At 47.2% G+C, this 17,329-nt stretch overlaps 1 protein-coding gene across 3 annotated transcripts in view; it reads left to right on the top strand.

Moving 5' to 3' along the window:
- Positions 1–17,329, top strand: part of GSG1L (GSG1 like) — a 294,726-nt gene that overhangs the window by 122,538 nt on the left and 154,859 nt on the right. For all 3 annotated transcript variants that reach the window (XM_031934490.1, XM_031934488.1, XM_031934489.1), the window contains exon 2: positions 2,382–2,429. In XM_031934490.1, the coding sequence (XP_031790350.1) occupies positions 2,382–2,429 (48 nt within the window). The remainder of the gene's footprint in view (positions 1–2,381; positions 2,430–17,329) is intronic.

Below are 17,329 nucleotides of genomic sequence, written 5' to 3'. Positions count from 1 at the left end.
GCTTGAGGTCAGGAGTTCGAGACAGCCTGGACAACATGGAGAAACCCGATCGCTACTAAAAATACAAAAATTAGCTGGGCGTGGTGGTGGGTGCCTGTAATTCCAGCTACTTGGGAGGCTGAGGCAGGAGAATTGCTTGAACCCGGGAGGCGGAGGTTGCAGTGAGCCGAGATTGTACCACTGTACTCCAGTCTGGGCGACAGAGTGAGACTTTGTCTCAAATAAAATAAAATAAAATAAAACAAAATAAAATATTTAATTTTTGTGGGCATTTAATAGGTGAATATATTTATGGGGTACATGAGATATTTTGACACAGGTGAACAATTCAATTACACTCTTTTAGTTATTTAAAAATATACAGTTAAGTTATTATTGACTACAGTCACCCTGCTGTGCTAGCAAATAGTAAGTCTTATTCATTCTTTCTAACTATTTTTTTGTACCTATTAAGCATCCCCACTGCCCCCCCAATCCCCTACTACCCTTCCCAGCCTCTGGTAACCATCCTTCTACTCTCTATGTCCATGAATTCAATTGATTTGCTTTTTAGATCCCACAAATAAGTGAGAACATGCAAAGTTTGTCTTTCTGTGCTTGGCTTATTTCACTTAACATAATGACCTCCAGTTCCATCCATGTGGTCGCAAATGATAGCATCTCATTCTTTTTTATGGCTGAATAGTACTTCATTGTGTGTATGTACCACATTTTCTTTATCCATTCATCTGTTGATGGTTAGGATGCTTCCAAATCTTGGCTAGTGCTGCTATCCACAATTGATAAATACAACAATTGTGCTATCCACGATTGATAAATACAACAATTTTTAATTAATTATTCAGTTAGGAAGGGGCTCATTAAGGCAAAATGGCCCAAGGCCCACCAATGCCTCAATGTGGCTGTGGATGCTGCTCTGCACCTTTTTTTTTTGAGATGGAGTCTTGCTGTGTTGCCCAGGCTGGATTGCAGTGGTGTGATCATGGCTCACTGCAGCCTCCACCTCCCAGGTTCAAGCGATTCTCCTGCTTTAGCCTCCCGAGTAGCTGGGACTACAGGTGCGTGCCACCACACTAAGCTAATTTTTGTATTTTTAGTAGAGATGGGGTTTCACCATGTTGGCCAGGATGGGCTCCATCTCTTGACTTCTTGATCCACCCGCCTTGGCCTCCCAGAGTATGATCTGCACATTGAATTTCCCTCCCTCTAGCCTTTGAGGAAACAATGAAACAGTAAAGAAAGTATAAAGCAATTCGTTCAAAATCCATCCACTGTAGCACACCACTTTCTTTTCTTTCTTTTAAATCCTCCCTTCCAGTTCTTGGCCAAGTCAGCACACACTCTCTCTCTCTCTTTTTTTTTTTTTTTTTTTTTGAGATGAAATCTCACTCTTGTCCCCCAGCCTGGAGTGCAATGGCATGATCTCGGTTCACTGCAACCTCCGCCTCCTGGGTTCAAGCGATTCTCCTGCTGCAGCCTCCCAAGTTGCTGGGATTACAGGCACCTGCCACTACACCCGGCTGATTTTTATATTTTTAGTAGAGATGGGGTTTCACCAAGTTGGCCAGGCTGGTCTCAAACTCCTGACCTCAGGTGATCCACCCGCCTCAGCCTCCCAAAGTGTTGGGATTACAGGCGTGAGCCACAGCACCTGGCCAGCACACCCTCTTTCAGTAAGTTATCATCTCAGTGCGACTAACTTGCACTCGGGACGACATGCAGAGGCAGACTCAGGATGGTGACCGCGCCCCGTAGAAAACCAAGGTCCTGTGAGAGTCAACAGCGGGAGTGTGTTCCAGGCAGGGAACAGCATGTACAAAGCCATGGTGTGGGGGCTGCACAGGGGTGTACCCGGAACGGGGGCAGAAGGAGAGGGCAGTGGGTGGACAGGCCAGTCAAGGCCTAGTCTGGGTCCATATATGGGAATTCGAACTTTCTCCTTTGGGAAGTCATTGAAGAGTTTCAAACAGGAGCAAGCTGTGTGTGCACCTCTGTTGGATGTGATCAGAGCTGTGTTTTGAAATGACCCCTTCAGCTGCAGGGTGGAGAATGAATTGGAGAGGGGCCAGAGTGGAGGCCCGGGGAGGCCAGTGTGGAGCAGCGTGGATTCTGGGGGGAGGCTGTGGAAAGGAACCCAGTTGCTATTGCCGAGGTGGAAGCAATGGGCCTGGATGGATGGGGTCAGGAGGTGGGAGGGTTGGCAGTTTCGCCATCCACACTCCTGGGATGTTGGGCGTCTAGGAATCAGGGTTGGAGAAAGATGTCACTGGGCTTGGGTCGGAGACACTGGCTTGCTCCAGGGCTCGTGGGACGGGGGCAGGCAAACCTCGGAAGCCCACGTGTCCTCTCACATTCTGAAAACGCTTCTCTTCTTTTCAAAGGTGAAAAATGTCGCAGCTTCATTGACCTGGCCCCGGCGTCGGAGAAAGGTGAGTGTGGCCCCAGCTCAGCTGTGGCAGCTCTGCCCTCTCTGGGGACATCTTTCCTGCCTTGATGGCTCCCCAAAGCCCTGTGATAGCATCTCCTTCAGCATCCCTGGGCAACAGGGTCCTGGAAGCCAGACACCCTGTTGCAAAGCCCTGAGTTTCTTGAGCTCTCAGTAGAGGGGGAGCGGTTGGTGAATGGGGACTGCCTGCACTCCCTGTCTGACGGAGTAGTCCTGAGGGTCACCACCCTTCCATTCCGTCCAGTGCATGCTGGGACTGTGGGAGGGATGATGTGTGGGCGTTTGGGTCAGGCAAGACCGGTGTTGGGGTTTGCCTCCAGTTGTAGGATTTGACCTTGGACGAGGGAAGCCAGGTGCCTGGTCTTTGTCATCCACAGGTGTGGGGAGAGCCAGTCTGATTGGATGCTACCATCTAGAGAGGTCTCAGTGGTGTTCAGAGCCTGACAGCAGAGGCTCTGAGCCCACAGAGATGTTCAGAGCTGTGCAAGGCAGTGACTAGATTATCAGGAGCAGGGCACAGCTTGAGTAGGGGGATAGCAGTCAGGATTAGGTTTAGTTGCAAGTAATAGTGACCCTAAATAATAGATTTCAGTGGAGGAATTTATCTCTTTTATAAAAGTTTGGAAGTAGACAATCCAAGGTAGGTCTGCTCCATGAAGTCCTCAGGATCCTGGCCCCTGCTGCCCTCTCTGTTGTCCCATTTCCTTTTTCTTCATGGTCTAAGATGGCTGCCAGAGCACCAGTCATTGCATCTGCATTCCAGGCAGCAGGATGCAGGAAGGGCAAACTCTAAGCTTCCCAGAAGTTATCCTACAACACCTGCATACATCTCCTTGACCAGAACTAGTCACATGGTCGCACCCAACTGGAAGGGGGGCTGGGAAATGTGGTCTTTATCCTGGGCAATGCTGTGCCTAGATGAAAGTCAGGGATTTTGTTATTGTGGAAGAACGAGAGAATGGACACAGGAGGAGAGCCTGCTGCAGGGACATGGGGGAGTGTGGCTGCCTACCTTCTGCCACCCAGGAGATAGGCTGCCAAGAGTGAAACAGGTATGCATGTCTCTTCAGATAGCCTGGAGATTAAGAGAGGGCTCTGGGCTTGGGAGTCAGGGGAGAGGAAACTGAGGCAGAAGGGCACGACGTGTTCCGGAAACTGGTGACATTCTATTTTGCAGACACCATCTCCTCGGAGCGCTCCAATCAAGTGGAGCTGGTGAAGTTGAGGGGCAAAAGACAGGGAACCCACTGGGCCCTCAGTTCCCAGAAAGCGACAAGGACTCCCTACCCCATCTTGACAGTCAGGACCGTCTCCTCCATTTCTTTAATGTCCCCATGGCTGTGTCCTGTTTAACTGCTACACGTGGCCATCTCCGAAACATTTTGCTGTGCAGCTTAAGCCACAGCTTCCAAATTGAGATCACTGGAAAATACAATAATACGACCTCTGCATGGCTGCTATTTGTTGAACAGTTACTATGTGCCGGATACAGTGCCAAGCACGTTACAAGCATCAACTGAGAAACCTCCCCACAACCCCGTGAGGAAGGGGCTGTCATTTTCACTGCCACCTGACAGATGAGGAAACCAAGGCTTAGAGAGATGGAGTCACTTAGGTCTCACACCTCATGAGGGGCAGAGCTGGGTGAAATCCAGGCCCGCGCTTCACACCTCTCCACTGTCTGCAGCCCTCTGGGATGTGCATCCCATAATTCCCAAGGCCTTGGAGCTCCTGGGTCAACTTTGCTCCAAATCTGGCTTCCAGAAAGCAGGGCTTGTGTGTGTGCACATGCATGTATGCATGTGTCCCGGGTGAGGGTGAGCATGCGTGTGCACGAGCAGCTGCTGCTATGTGTGTGTACGCATGCATGCCTGTGGATGAGCAGGGTGAGCATGTGTGAATGTGGGCATGGAGGCGTGTACACATGTGTGCACACATGCGTGTACATGTGAGTGCAGGTGCCTTGTGTGCCCATGTGTGCATATGCACAGGAAGGTCTGGGGTGAGCACACACGGGTTATGTGCCCGTGTGAGTGCATGTGTGAATATGAGTATGTGTGTGTGTGCATGTCTGTGTACAGTGGCAGGCGGGTGGCCTGTGCCCCTCCAGAAGGCATCAGGCCTTTATTTTGCTTCTTTTACAAGAGCCCCAAAGAGGTTGTATCTTTGTGTGTTACTGGCCTTGTGATTTTACTTTTAGGGCTTGGCAGCCATGCCGAGAACCTTCTGGCTGTGTATATAAAAATGTTTACAAGGAGGCTGAGTGGGCTGGCTTTGCCACTGAGGTGCTGAATGATTTTCATGTACTCGCTGTCTCTCAAACACTGTAGCTCTCGCTTGGGGTTGGCAGCGTTTGGTCCAAGGCAGCCCGTGTGGCCTCTCCCCATGTATATGGGCCCAGCCCTTCCAGTAGACACTGGCAGTAACATGACACCATCAGACCCATCCATTTTCTCCCCACCACACTCAGCTTCTCTGTTTCACAGAAGAATCCGAAGGCAGAGAGACGAGGGACTTGTTCCCAGCCACACTGGGAGTGCAGAGTTGGATGTCCACACCCATTATGTCTTTCCTTATGTCATGGCTCCTGTACTGGCTCCCTCTGGGACCTCCCTCCTGGTATCTTTCTGATCTGCCACATAGGCTAATCACGACACTGGCCCTAACTGACTTTCATACTGTACTTACTGTGTGCCAGGTGCTATGCTGAGAACTTGGCACACGTTGGCTCCTATAATCCCCCTTTTACAGGGGAGGAAGCTGAGGCACAGAGTGACCGCACAGCTGGAAAATGGGGGAACTGGGATTTGAACCTGAACAGTCTGGCTCTTAAATGCCTGGTTCTCCTGCTGAAAAGCTTAGGGCTTCTGAGGCCTGGGGGATATCTGTACCCGCTTTATCAGCTGAGGCCCGGTGAGTGCTTCCATTCCTGCCTCCAGCTCCTCCTACCTGGCAAACCATGGGCATGATTTCAAGATTTCCAGGCTCTTCTCAAATGCCACTTCCCCATTCCCATTTTCTCCAATACCCTCTTGTCCCCTGCTCACCTACCCTCTCCCTCCTGGCAAAATATTTGTCCGTCATCAGTTTCTTACCGTAGCATCACACAGTTTTCTTCGTTTGCCTGACTATTCTAGTTTTGTGTTTTACATGGGAAATGTCTTTTTTGTTTTATGCTAGCCTAAACCACAACCATTTTTTAAATCTGGATTCCTGCCACAATCTTGTAAGTGGTTACCTCCTTTCATTATTGCCCCCTGATTTGCTTGGTATCCTTTATGATCTTGATTTTATATTTTGAGATGGGGTCTTGCTCCATTGCCCAACCTGTAGTGCAATGGTGCGATCATAGCTCACTGCAGCCTTGAACTCTTGGGCTCAAGCAATCCTTCTGCCTCAGCCTCCCGAGTAGCTGGGACTACAGGTGCATGCCAACACTCCCCAGCCTGGTGCCCAAATGGTCACTTTTTCTTTCTTTCTCCCTTTCTCCCTTCCTCCCTTCCTCCCTTCTGCTCTTTCTCTCTTTCTCTCTTTCTTTCTCTTTCTCTCTTCTCGTCTCTTTTCATCTCTTCTCTTCTCGTCTAATCTCGTCTCATCTCGTCTCTTCTTTTCTTGGCACAGTTTCACTCTGTTGCCCAGGCTGGAGTGCAGTGGTGCGATCTTGGCTCACTGTAACCTCCATCTCCCAGGTTCAAGCGATTCTCCAGCCTCAGCCTCCCGAGTAGCTGGGATTAGAGGCGTGCACCACCATGCTCGGCTAATTTTTTTTTTTTTTTTGTATTATTAGTAGAGACGGGGTTTCCTCATGTTGCCCAGACTGGTCTCAAACTCCTGGACTCAAGCGATCCTCCTGCATCGGACTCCCAAAGTGTTGGGATTATAGGCATGAGCCACTGCGCCTGGACAAGTGAACCCTTATTCTGAAGCTACCTAGGAAACCCCAACCACCAGCCAGTTCATTAGCACACGTAAGACACTCTCATCACTCCAGAGGTTTCAAGGGCTTTAGTAGCTGTTTGCCAGGAACCATGAGATCAAATATATGCTTTTTATTTTATTATATCACAGTGTCATGATCATACACATTTGTTATAGAAATTTTAACAACCCCGGCTGGGTGTGGTGGCTCATGCCTGTAATCCCAGCACTTTGGGAGGTTGAGGCAGGAAGATCACCTGAGATCAGGAGTTGAGACCATCCTGGCCAACATGGTGAAACCCTGTCTCCACTAAAAATACAAAAATTAACTGGGTATGGTGGCATGCACCTGTAGTCCCAGCTACTTGGGAGGCTAAGGCAGAAGAATGGCTTGAACTGGGAGGTGGAGGTTATAGTGAGCCGAAATTGCGCCATTGTACTCCAGCCTGGAACAGAGCAAGACTCCATAGAAAAAGAAATTTTGATAACCCCAAGTGTGTAAATTACAGATGAAAGTCTCTTATAAACCCACTCTTGGGTATTTAATATGAATGGTTTGGTTTACCAGTTCTTGAAAAAAAGGTATACATACACACACGTATGTACATACATATATTTGATACATAAAATCATGGATTGTTTTTCATGTCAGTACACAGAACTCATCCTTATCTTGAAACAGGTGTAGGATATTCCATTGCATGGTGACTGACATAGTTTTTTTTTTTTTTTGAGACGGAGTCTCACTTTTGTCTCTTGTTGCCCAGGCTGGAGTGCAGTGGCATGATCTTGGCTCATGGCAACCTCTACCTCCCCGGTTCAAACGATTCTCTTGCCTCAGCCTTCCAAGTAGCTGGGATTACAGGCACTCACCACTATGCCCGGTTAATTTTTGTATTTTTAGTAGAGACAGGGTTTCACCAAGTTGGTCAGGCTGATCTCGAACTTCTGACCTCAGGTGGATCTGCCCGCCTCGGCCTCCAAAGTGCTGGGATTACCGGAGTAAGCCACCATGCCTGGCCTGTGACTGATATAGTTTGAACTGTGTCCCCTCTAAATCTCATTTTGAACTGTGACCCTCAATGCTGGAGGTGGGGCCCAGTGGGAAGTCTTTGAGTCATGGGGGTGGATCTCTTGTGAATGGCTTGGTACCTTCCCCTTGGTAGTGATTGAATTCTCACTGCATTAGTTCACACTGGAGCTGGCTGTTTAAAAGAGCCTGGCACCTCCTCCCCTCTCTTTCTCACTCTGTTTCTTGCCATGTGACATGCCTTCTCCCCCTCCATCTTCCACCATGAGTAAAAGCTTCCTGAAGCCTCACCAGAAACCAAGCAGATGCTGGCATCATACTTGTACAGCCTGCAGAACTGTGAGCCAAATCAACCTCTTCTTTGTAAATTACCCAGCCTCAGGTATTTATAGCACTGCAACATGGACTATCATGTATATTGACATGTGTTTAAACCAGGCTCTCTTGCTGAACTGTACTTGAGTGTTCTGTATCGTATTGTAGCTGAATAACAGTGACTTGTGCACGTCTCTCTCTCCCTCACAAGCCCAGGGCCCTCAGTGGGTAGCATAATTTCTTGTTTACCTCTGGGCCTCCAAGTCCTAGCCCAGCATTGGAGTACCACTGGCAAGACAGTATAATAAGCAGTATTACAAAGGTCTGCACAGTAGATTGTGCCAGGCAGAGAAGAAGAAACTGATCAAAGATGCCCGAGCAACTTTCAAAGATGAAATGTACAAACACAGATCAACAGCAATGCCTCCATGTTATGAATTATTATTATTATTATTTTTGGTGGAGTCTTGCTCTGTCACCTAGGCTGGAGTGCAGGGGTGCCATCTTGGCTCACTGCAACTTCTGCCTCCTGGATTCAAGCGATTCTCCTGACTTAGCCTCCCAAGTAGCTGGGACTGCAGGTGCGTGCCACCACATCCAGCTATTTTGTATTTTTAGTAGATACTGGGTTTCGCCATGTTAGCCAGGCTGGTCTCGACCTCCTGACCTCAGGTGATCCAACTGCCTCGGCCTCCCAATGTCCTGGGATTACAGGCGTGAGCCACTGCACTTAGTTGATGTTGTGAACTTGATACTGAACATGCAGAGAAAAGTTTCTCCTACTTCCTTGTCTTCCTCCTCAAGGCTTCCTGTGTCTCTCAAAACCTCAGTCATTTATTCGCTAGGGCAAGAGTCTCCTACCAAATAATTGCAACCCACAGGATAATCTTAAAACCTGGTGCATTGGTCAGTGAGACGCACAGTAATGTTGTGTAATGAGCTATCACACAGCTCAGTGGCATTCTCACTGGTTTTTTTTTTTCTCACATGTCTGTGGGTTTTCTTGGGTTTAGCTCATGTTGGAAGGCTTGGTTCCAGGATATAGGCTGGGCTCAATCTGCCCCACTTGTGTCTGTTCAGGTAGAGGAGATAGTAGGTGCTTGGGGGAGATTTTTTCATGGTAATGACAGAAATGCAAGATGGGGAGCCAACTGCACAAGCACATTTTAAACCTTTGTTTGGATCATATCCACCAACATCCCGTTGGCCACAGCCAGTCCCATGGCCAAGTCCAACATCAATGGGGCAAGAAGTATACTGCTCACATGGAGGAATGGGTGGGGCGTTTGGAGTGAATGTTTGCTGATCAATAATATAAGCGACTACACCTGGACTTTGACCATAGGTCTCAAGGATGGGTGGCAGCTGGAGCCAGTCTGGCTGGATTTCTGGTCATGAGTGTGAGACTCATTAATTTGCTTGTCAAGGTCTCCCCTGGTCATTGCCAGGATCTTTATTTCTCCCAAAGTGACCTAAATATTTGAATATTTATCTGTAACCTGGTTAGCATCAGGCTGCTAAATGGTCTGTTACTTCTTCCTGTTCTGAGATTGAAGAACTATTTTATGTGCACAGCCTTTGGCCAACTTTCTGGTTAAAAATGGATAACTATTAACTATCATGAAACCTTCCAGTTAACCAACTATCATTAAACTTTCTAGTTTCAAAAGAAAACTGTTCATCCTTTTTGCAAATTATAGGCAAATCTGTAAATGTTCTCTCAATGTCTTCAAAGACAACTGGCTAATTATAATAACACTTCCTCCTTTCCCTCCCTCCCTCCCTCCCTCCTTCCCTCCCTCCCTCCCTTCCTTCCTTCCTCTCTTCCTTCCTTCCCCACTTTCCCCCTTCCCCCCTTCCTTCCTTCCTTCCTGTTCTCCTATGGAGTCTTTTGACCTCCAGCCCCATTTTGACTCAATGACTATCTAGGGCCGTTATTCTGGAAGCCCTTTTTACCATTATTTTGAAATTTCCTCTCCTCTCTCATGTTGGCTCCAATGCTTCCTGGATCCCAGGTAGTCTTCTTTCTGGGTTACTTCCTCATTTCGAGGAAAAATATCTTCCAGTAACTTCCTGAGAAAGAGAGCATGGTTGAGACCCTTTATGTCTCATGTTTTTATTCCTCTGTCACACTTGACTAGATGCTTTGCTGGGTATAATATTTTAAGTTTGGAAATAATTTTCCCACAAAATTTGGAAAGGATTGGCCGCTCCCTTGTCTTCCAGACTCCAGTGTTGTTGAGAAGTTCAATGTTATTCTGATTCTTTTGTGTGATCTGATTATTTTCCCATCTCTGGAAGCTTTTAATATCTTATTTTCTGTTCTCACTTTTTTTATATTCCATTTTCATTTTGTTTGCCTTTTTATTTATTCCTCAGATATTTATTCAATTTTTATCTTTCAATCAGCCACTCTACTTTTAACATTTCTACAGTCATAGTTTTAATTTTAAGAGCTTTTTCTTGTTATAGGAATGTTCTCTTTTTATAGTCTCCTGATTTTGTTTTATGGACACAATATCTTCTCATATTTCTCCAAGGATATTAATTTTTTTAAGTTTGCTTCTCTATCCTTTAATGTCTCTGTTTCTTCCAAGTTCTTTTGCCTATTTTATTTTAATTTCGACCTCTGTCTTTTATATTGTATTCCTTAAACATCTGATGTTCATGTTTTAGAGTGAGGTGCGAACTTACTATTTTGAAGGCCAAGGTGCAGTGGAAATGGGGAGGATATTGGCCAGTGCACTTCCCAATCATCTGGGCTATAAATCTCTCATCCAGAGAGTTCATGATGGCTCACGTCTGTGATCCCAGCACTTTGGGAGGCTGAGGCAGGAGGATTGCTTGAGGCCAGGAGTTCCAGACCAGCCTGGGTGACATAGTGAGACCCCTGTCTCTACAAAAAATTTAAAAATAAAATTAGCTGGACATGGTGGTGTGCACCTGCAGTCCCAGCTACTTAGAAGGCTGAAGTGGGAGGATTACTTGAGCCGGGGAGTTCAAGGCTGCAGTGAGCTAGGATTGTACCACTGCACTCCAGCCTGGGTGTCAGGGCAAGACCTTGTCTCAAAAACAAAATGAAACAAAACAAAAAGTTCATCTGGGCAACCCATACCCACTGTCACGAGGCTTTTTCTCTTTCACTGATCAGTTTCCTGCAAGAGGGACTCTCCCATCTCCAGTGTACTAATAAACTCAGCCACCAGCATTCTGGGAATCAAATGGGGGGCCTGGGAGGTATCTCAGTGGCACATATGTAGACTTTCACTTAATTCTTGGTTTTCAGTATGGAGCTCAGCTGGGCCTGGTTCCTCTATTCCAAGGATTTTCTGAAGTTTCCTCTGGCTTCCTCCATGCAGATAGTCAACTTCCAGCCTTCTCCTATCTGCTAAGTCATTAACCAGCTGTCCATGAAATTTCTAGCTTTTAAAATGTTGCTGCCATCTTTTTTTTTTCTATTGTTATCTCCTGTCACATCCTCTTTGTTCTGAGGATTTATGTTTTTCTTATTCCTTAACTGTAATGATTGGCGGTATTGAAAGAGAGCAGTGGCCTTTGGTTCAGTCCCATGTTCAATCCCAGGTTTGACTTTGTAAACCCAGATCTCTCTCCTGAACTCTAGATTTCACCTCCAACTTCCTCCTGGACACTTCCTCCTGAGTGTCCCCAGGGACTGCAAACTCAGCTGGTCCACAATAGAAAACACTTCACCCTTCTTTATCCATTGTCCTGTCTTCACCATTATCTGCTCTGATTCCCAAGCCAGGAACCAGAAGGTCACCTCATCTCTTTCCAAATTCAATTATTTGACAAGTTCATTTCTTTTGTTTAATAAATATCTTCTTTTTTTTTTTTTTTTGTTGGGGGCTATAGTCTTGCTCTGTCACCTAGGCTGGAATGTGGTGGTGCTATCTCTGCTCACTGCAGCCTCTGCCTCCTGCGTACCAGCAATTCTCCTGCCTCACCCTTCCGAGTAGCTGGGATTACAGGCATGTACTACCATGCCTGGCTAATTTTTGTATATTTAGTGGAGATGAGGTTTCACCATATTGGCCAGGCTGGTCTCGAACTCCTGACCTCAAGTGATCTGCCCACCTTGTCCTCCCGAAGTGCTGGGATTACAAGCATGAGCCAACGCGCCCGGCCTGTCTCCTAGACATCTTTTACATTGGTGCGTCTTCTCTATCTCCACTGCCACAGCCCCTTTCTGCTTCTCATCACATCTCTCCTGCCATGACAATCATCTCTCAGTTGGCCTCCCAGACTCCAGTCTGTGCTGCTTAAAATCTATTCCTCAATGCTTATCAACACACCTAATGGAAAACTGTACAGCAGCGAGAATGAACAACGTACAGCCAGGCATGGTGCCTCATAACTGTAATCCTAGTGCTTTGGAAGCCCAACGTGGGAAGATCGCTTGAGGCCAGGAATTTGAGACCAGGCTGGGCAACACAGCAAGACCCCATCTCTACAAAAATTTAAAAAATGAGCCCGCACCTGTATTCCCAGCTACTTGGGAGGTTGAGGCAGGAGGATCACTTGAGCCCAGGAGGTGGAGGCTGCAGTGAGCTGTAATCATTCTGCAATCCAGGCTCGATGACATAGTGAGACCCTGTCTCTAAAAGAAAAAGAAAAGAAGAAAAGAAATATGACTGCTCACAACATGGATGTTAGGTAAAAGAAGCTGCATTCAAAAGAACACATTCCATATGATTGTATTCCTATAAAACTGGAAAATGCAGAAGCCCCGTCTGTATTGTTAGAAGTCGGGTCAGTGGTTGCCCTTGCAGAGAAGGTATAACCGAAAGGGAACTCACGGAGGGCTTGGCAGCTGGCAGCGTTCTGTTTCTTGATCTGAGTGCTAATTATGTGTATGCGTTCAGTTTAACGGAAGTTCACCAAGCTGCACGCTTAGGATATAGGCACTTTTCTGTATGCGTGTTATACAGTTCGCTAAAAAGGAAAGAAAAATATTTCCTATGCTGAATTTCAAATTATCTTTCTAAAATGAAAATCCAATGACATCAGGCCCCTGCTAAAAACCTTTGCATGGCTCTCAAATATACAACATACACAGGACATTTTGACCTGGCATTTATGGCCCAGCGTGATCTAGTTCTTGTCTGACTTTTCAATCCCTGACTCCTACAACCCCTTACGTGAATGAATCCTGTGCTCCAGTTCTAATTCTCTGCACACATCCATTTCCCCCAAACTCTCCATCACCTCTCATGCTTCTGTGCCTTTGCATATGCCGTTCCCTCTGCCTGACTTGCCTTTACTACCTCTTGTTTGCTTTGCAAACTTATATTCATCCTTCAAAACCCAGCTTAGAAATGACCTTTTGTGAAAAGCTATCCCTAAACCCCCAGAGGAACCTACTCACAGTGACTGGTCCTCTGAGCACTGATCCCGCTGTGTTGTGGTGACCTCCTCCAGCAGGCTAGACAGACCCTCAACACAAGCACTGCATCTTGTCTCTGTGGCGCCTGTGTCCCAGAAGGGGCTGGAACAAAGCAAGAATTTAGTAAAGGTTTGTTGAATGAATGAATGAATGAATGAATGAATGAATGAATAGGGGCCAGGTTATAGATACTGGGTGACCCATTTGGGCTTAGCAACCTGGATCTGACTCCTGAAGCTGTGATCTCTGACCCACCTGGGTTGAGCTGTGTTTTAAGTCGTCCGTGCTCCCTGCCCCTGTTTCTCGGTGCCCTGGGATTTCTGGCAGCTACCAGCCAGCAATTTTTGTGAAACAATCTCCAAAGCTTGTAGGTTTCATTTGTTTAATATTTCAGGGATGTGTAACAATGTGGTTGGCTCCATGGCCACACTCCTGAGTCTTGCGTGAGTCATTTCTCACTTCAGTTCCTATAATAGTCTCTTGTTGCTTCCCTTAACCTCTCTGTTCTCCGCCTGAAATCGATTTACAATTCTGCTGCTCACTTAATTTATTTAGTGCATTTTATTGATTTATGTCATAGAACTGAAACGTGCATAGATCAGAGCATGCTGAGCAGAGAGGGGAGCCCCTGTCCACAGCTGCTTCCACAGCTGCCCAAACTGACATCTGAGCTAAAAACGGATCAACCTGCTGGCTGCAGCCAGAAGACGCCAGGTGGCTGGAGCATCTTTGTGCCTGCGGGTTAATCCCAAATGCTCTTTACACGCCTGGCTGTCTGGGGAACCCTCCATCAACCTTCATGAGCCAACTCAAAGGTCCTGCCTCCACAAAGCCCTCCCTCATCCCCAGACTGCATCCATTACTCTCACTCGATGCTCCCAGGGGACTGGGTACCTCCTGGTGGTTCAGGGCCCAGAAACGTGGAAGCTGTGATTCTTTCCATTTCAAAGAGACAGATACTTCAAGGCACAGAGTGGCAGAATACTGGTCACACTCCATTACTCCTCACCTGCCATTCCCAGATAGTATGGAGGTAATACTTCCAGCCCTCCGGCCCAGAACTGTCCACCATCTGAATGGCCCTGCTCTATCGTGGAGCTCTAGAATCTTCCTAGGATGCCTGGCTATTGTCAATCAACTCACAGCAGAGGCTGGCTCACCTGATACCAGTTAATTCTCGGAGGCAGGGCAGACTGCAACCTCGCTTTCAGGAGTGGGCTGTAGTGACCTTCGTCCACCTTGCCTTGGGCCAGTCGTCAGTATCCCTTGATGCCAGGGTGTGTATCAGGAAATAGGGCAGGGAGGAGAACCATCCTTAACCTTGCTCTGTTCTTGAAGAGCTCATCTTCTAGTGGGAAGGCAGAAGAGGGGATCCAGAGTCACAGTCCTTGAGGGGAGACAGAGGGCTGCGGTGTGATGGCAGTCTAGGAAGATTGAGTGGAGGAATGCCATTTTGGAAGCATCTCAAAGGCAGAGTGGAATTCCTCCTCATGCATGAGGGGTGTCAGAGGAAGTCCCAGTAGAATGAACAGCCTGTGCAAAAGGCGACACTAAGTATCTCAGTGCTGGGAACCTGGCAGATGCTCTGTGGACATAACTGAGTGACTGAAGGGTGGAAGGAAGGGAGAGCCCAGAGAGGTCAACTGCCTTGCTCAAGGTCACACAGCAGGTTTAGGTCAGAGTCAGGCTCAGCCTCTAGGCTTCCGAGGTTTTCAAGCCTGCCCTGCCACCCGCCCTTCCTTCCCAGCCATCCCTTGAGATGTGTTTGCTCGAGAAACACACCTGGCCCTCCCACCTCCTTAATTTTGAAGTGCTGGTTCTGCCACTTTCTTTTCTGAATTTCTGGATTCCTCTAATTATGTGCTCTTATTAAAGGTGATTAAATCCCTAAGCCTGGTGGAAGATTGCTCCTGGAGATCACAACATCTAATAATTGCTTTAGTTGCTCTAATTCCAATTATTCAAGATTATCTTTCCAGGTAATTAGGTATTTGGGCAGTCTTGCCTGCTCGCTCTTCCACAGAGCATCATATTAACCCCAAACGGTGACCAGCCTTCATGTTTTGTAATTGGAAACAGTTTCTCCATGGCGAATAGACTCTGTTAAGGGTAAACAGCGGTCGTTTAAAATTCTAAATGGCTCTGTGGTCTTAGTATGCTTTGCTGTGAGAAATGGTAATGTAACTCGAAGGCTCACAATTTGTACCGATCTATATGAATGGCGTCGGGTTGGGCAGTGAACAGCCTGTGTGAGGGACCCAGGAATTCACAGATAGGGTTAAAGAAGACAACATCTCCACACGTCTATACTTGCACCTCCTTGCCAAACCACACTGCCCGTGTTATGCTGGGAATCTGGAACCCTATTTTGTCATGTTTCCCTTTTACTTTTTAGAGATGGGGTCTCTGCTCTATCATTCAGGCTGGAGTGCAATGGTGCAATTGTAGCTCCCTATCACCTCGAACTTCTGGACCCAAGCAATCGTCCCGCCTCAGCCTCCCGAGTAGCTGGGACTACACGCTTGCGCCATCACACTTGGCTACTGTCTTGAGAAATTCTTAATAATCTTTCAACGAAGGGCTCTGCATTTTCATTTCACACTGCCTTCCCAATTTCGGCCGTGTGCCATACCCGCCTCCCATACCATACTCATTTACTATTTCTGTTCACATTCATTCACTGAAAAAGTCTAATTATGTTAGTCTTATCCTGAGCGGTAATATCTGTCAACTGATAGTTTTAGTATGCCAGTTTATTTTTTCAAGATGCTTTCAAATTAATAATAATAATGATAGAGTAGGGGCGGTGGCTCACACCTATAATCCCAGCACTTTGGGAGGCCAAGGTGGGAGGATTGCTTGAACCCAAGAGTTAGAGACCAGCCTGGGCAGCATAGCTAGACCCCTGTCTCTACAAAAAATAAAACATTAGCTGGGCATGGTGGCACGTGCCTGTAGTCCCAGCTACTCGGAAGGCTGCGGTGGGAGGATCACTTGAGCCTGGGAGGTAGAGGCTGTAGTGAGCCATGACTGAGCCACCATATTCCAGTCTGGGTAATAGAGTGAGATCTTTTCTCAAAAAAAATTAATAATAATAATAGATCAGGTGCAGTGGTTCACACCTGTAATCACAGCACTTTGGGGAGTTGAGGTTGGCGGATTACCTGAGGTCAGAAGTTCAAGACCAGCTTGGCCAACATGGTGGAATCACGTCTCTACTAAAAATACAAAAATTAGCTGGGTGTGGTGGTGAGTGCCTGTAATCCCAGCCACTTGGGAGGCTGAGGCAGGAGAATCATTTGAATTCGGGAGGCGGAGGTTGAAGTGAGCCAATATCATGCCACTGCGCTCCAACCTGGGCAACAGAGTGAGACCCTGTCCCAAAATAGCAACAACAATAATAATAAGAAGAAGAATACCAAAACCTTATTTCTGTTTTGGTGACATGCCAGGCCCACTTGATTCCCCAACAAGTTGAAGAGGTTGTGCTGCTGTTACACTAGGTTATGGTTGGGGAAACTGAGGCCCGGGAAGTTTACATCATCTTGCCCAATTAAGATCATGTGCGTTGTAAGTGGCAGAGGTGGCTCTGAACCTGGGTAGGGGCTGCAGAGTCCTAGGCTTTGCCATTTTACTTCCTGTCCCCAGGTGAACTAATAAAATAGAAAAGACTCCCCCAGCAAGCCTCGAGTGGGGAAGGAGTGAAATCCAGTGAAAGGAAAGGGCGAGGTAAGTGTTGGCCAGGTAGGGCTGGGAGGAACAAAGGGCCATCACACCACGGGGGTGACACTTGTGATTCTCTGAGGCCCTCCAGCCTCAGGCACCTCCTTCTGCTTTCTTCTTGTTGTGCTTCTAGTTCCAGGAAAGTAGTCTGACCCTCATGCATAGAATGTCAGAGTGCAAAAGGCTCCGAGAGCCGGTCCCACTTGCTCCATTTAACAGATGAGGAAATTGAGGCCCCGAGATAAAACTCTTTGTGGCTGCCATGGACTGAGCATATTAAATATGCCTCCTGCATACCGGCCCTTAAGAAATAGGGTCCTCTCTCTGAGGCAGCTTCCCTTAGCCTGGTCCTGACCTATACACTAAGCACTCACTGACTATTCCCACCCCTTTCATGCATGTTATCACACAACCCACAGATAACCTTTCTTTCTTTTCTTTCTTTCTCTTTCTTTCTTTCTTTCTTTCTTTCTTTCTTTCTTTCTTTCTTTCT

The sequence above is a fragment of the Piliocolobus tephrosceles genome, chromosome 17, assembly GCF_002776525.5.
Source record: "Piliocolobus tephrosceles isolate RC106 chromosome 17, ASM277652v3, whole genome shotgun sequence".
NCBI lineage: Eukaryota > Metazoa > Chordata > Mammalia > Primates > Cercopithecidae > Piliocolobus > Piliocolobus tephrosceles.
This window is presented reverse-complemented; position numbering and strand designations above follow the sequence as displayed.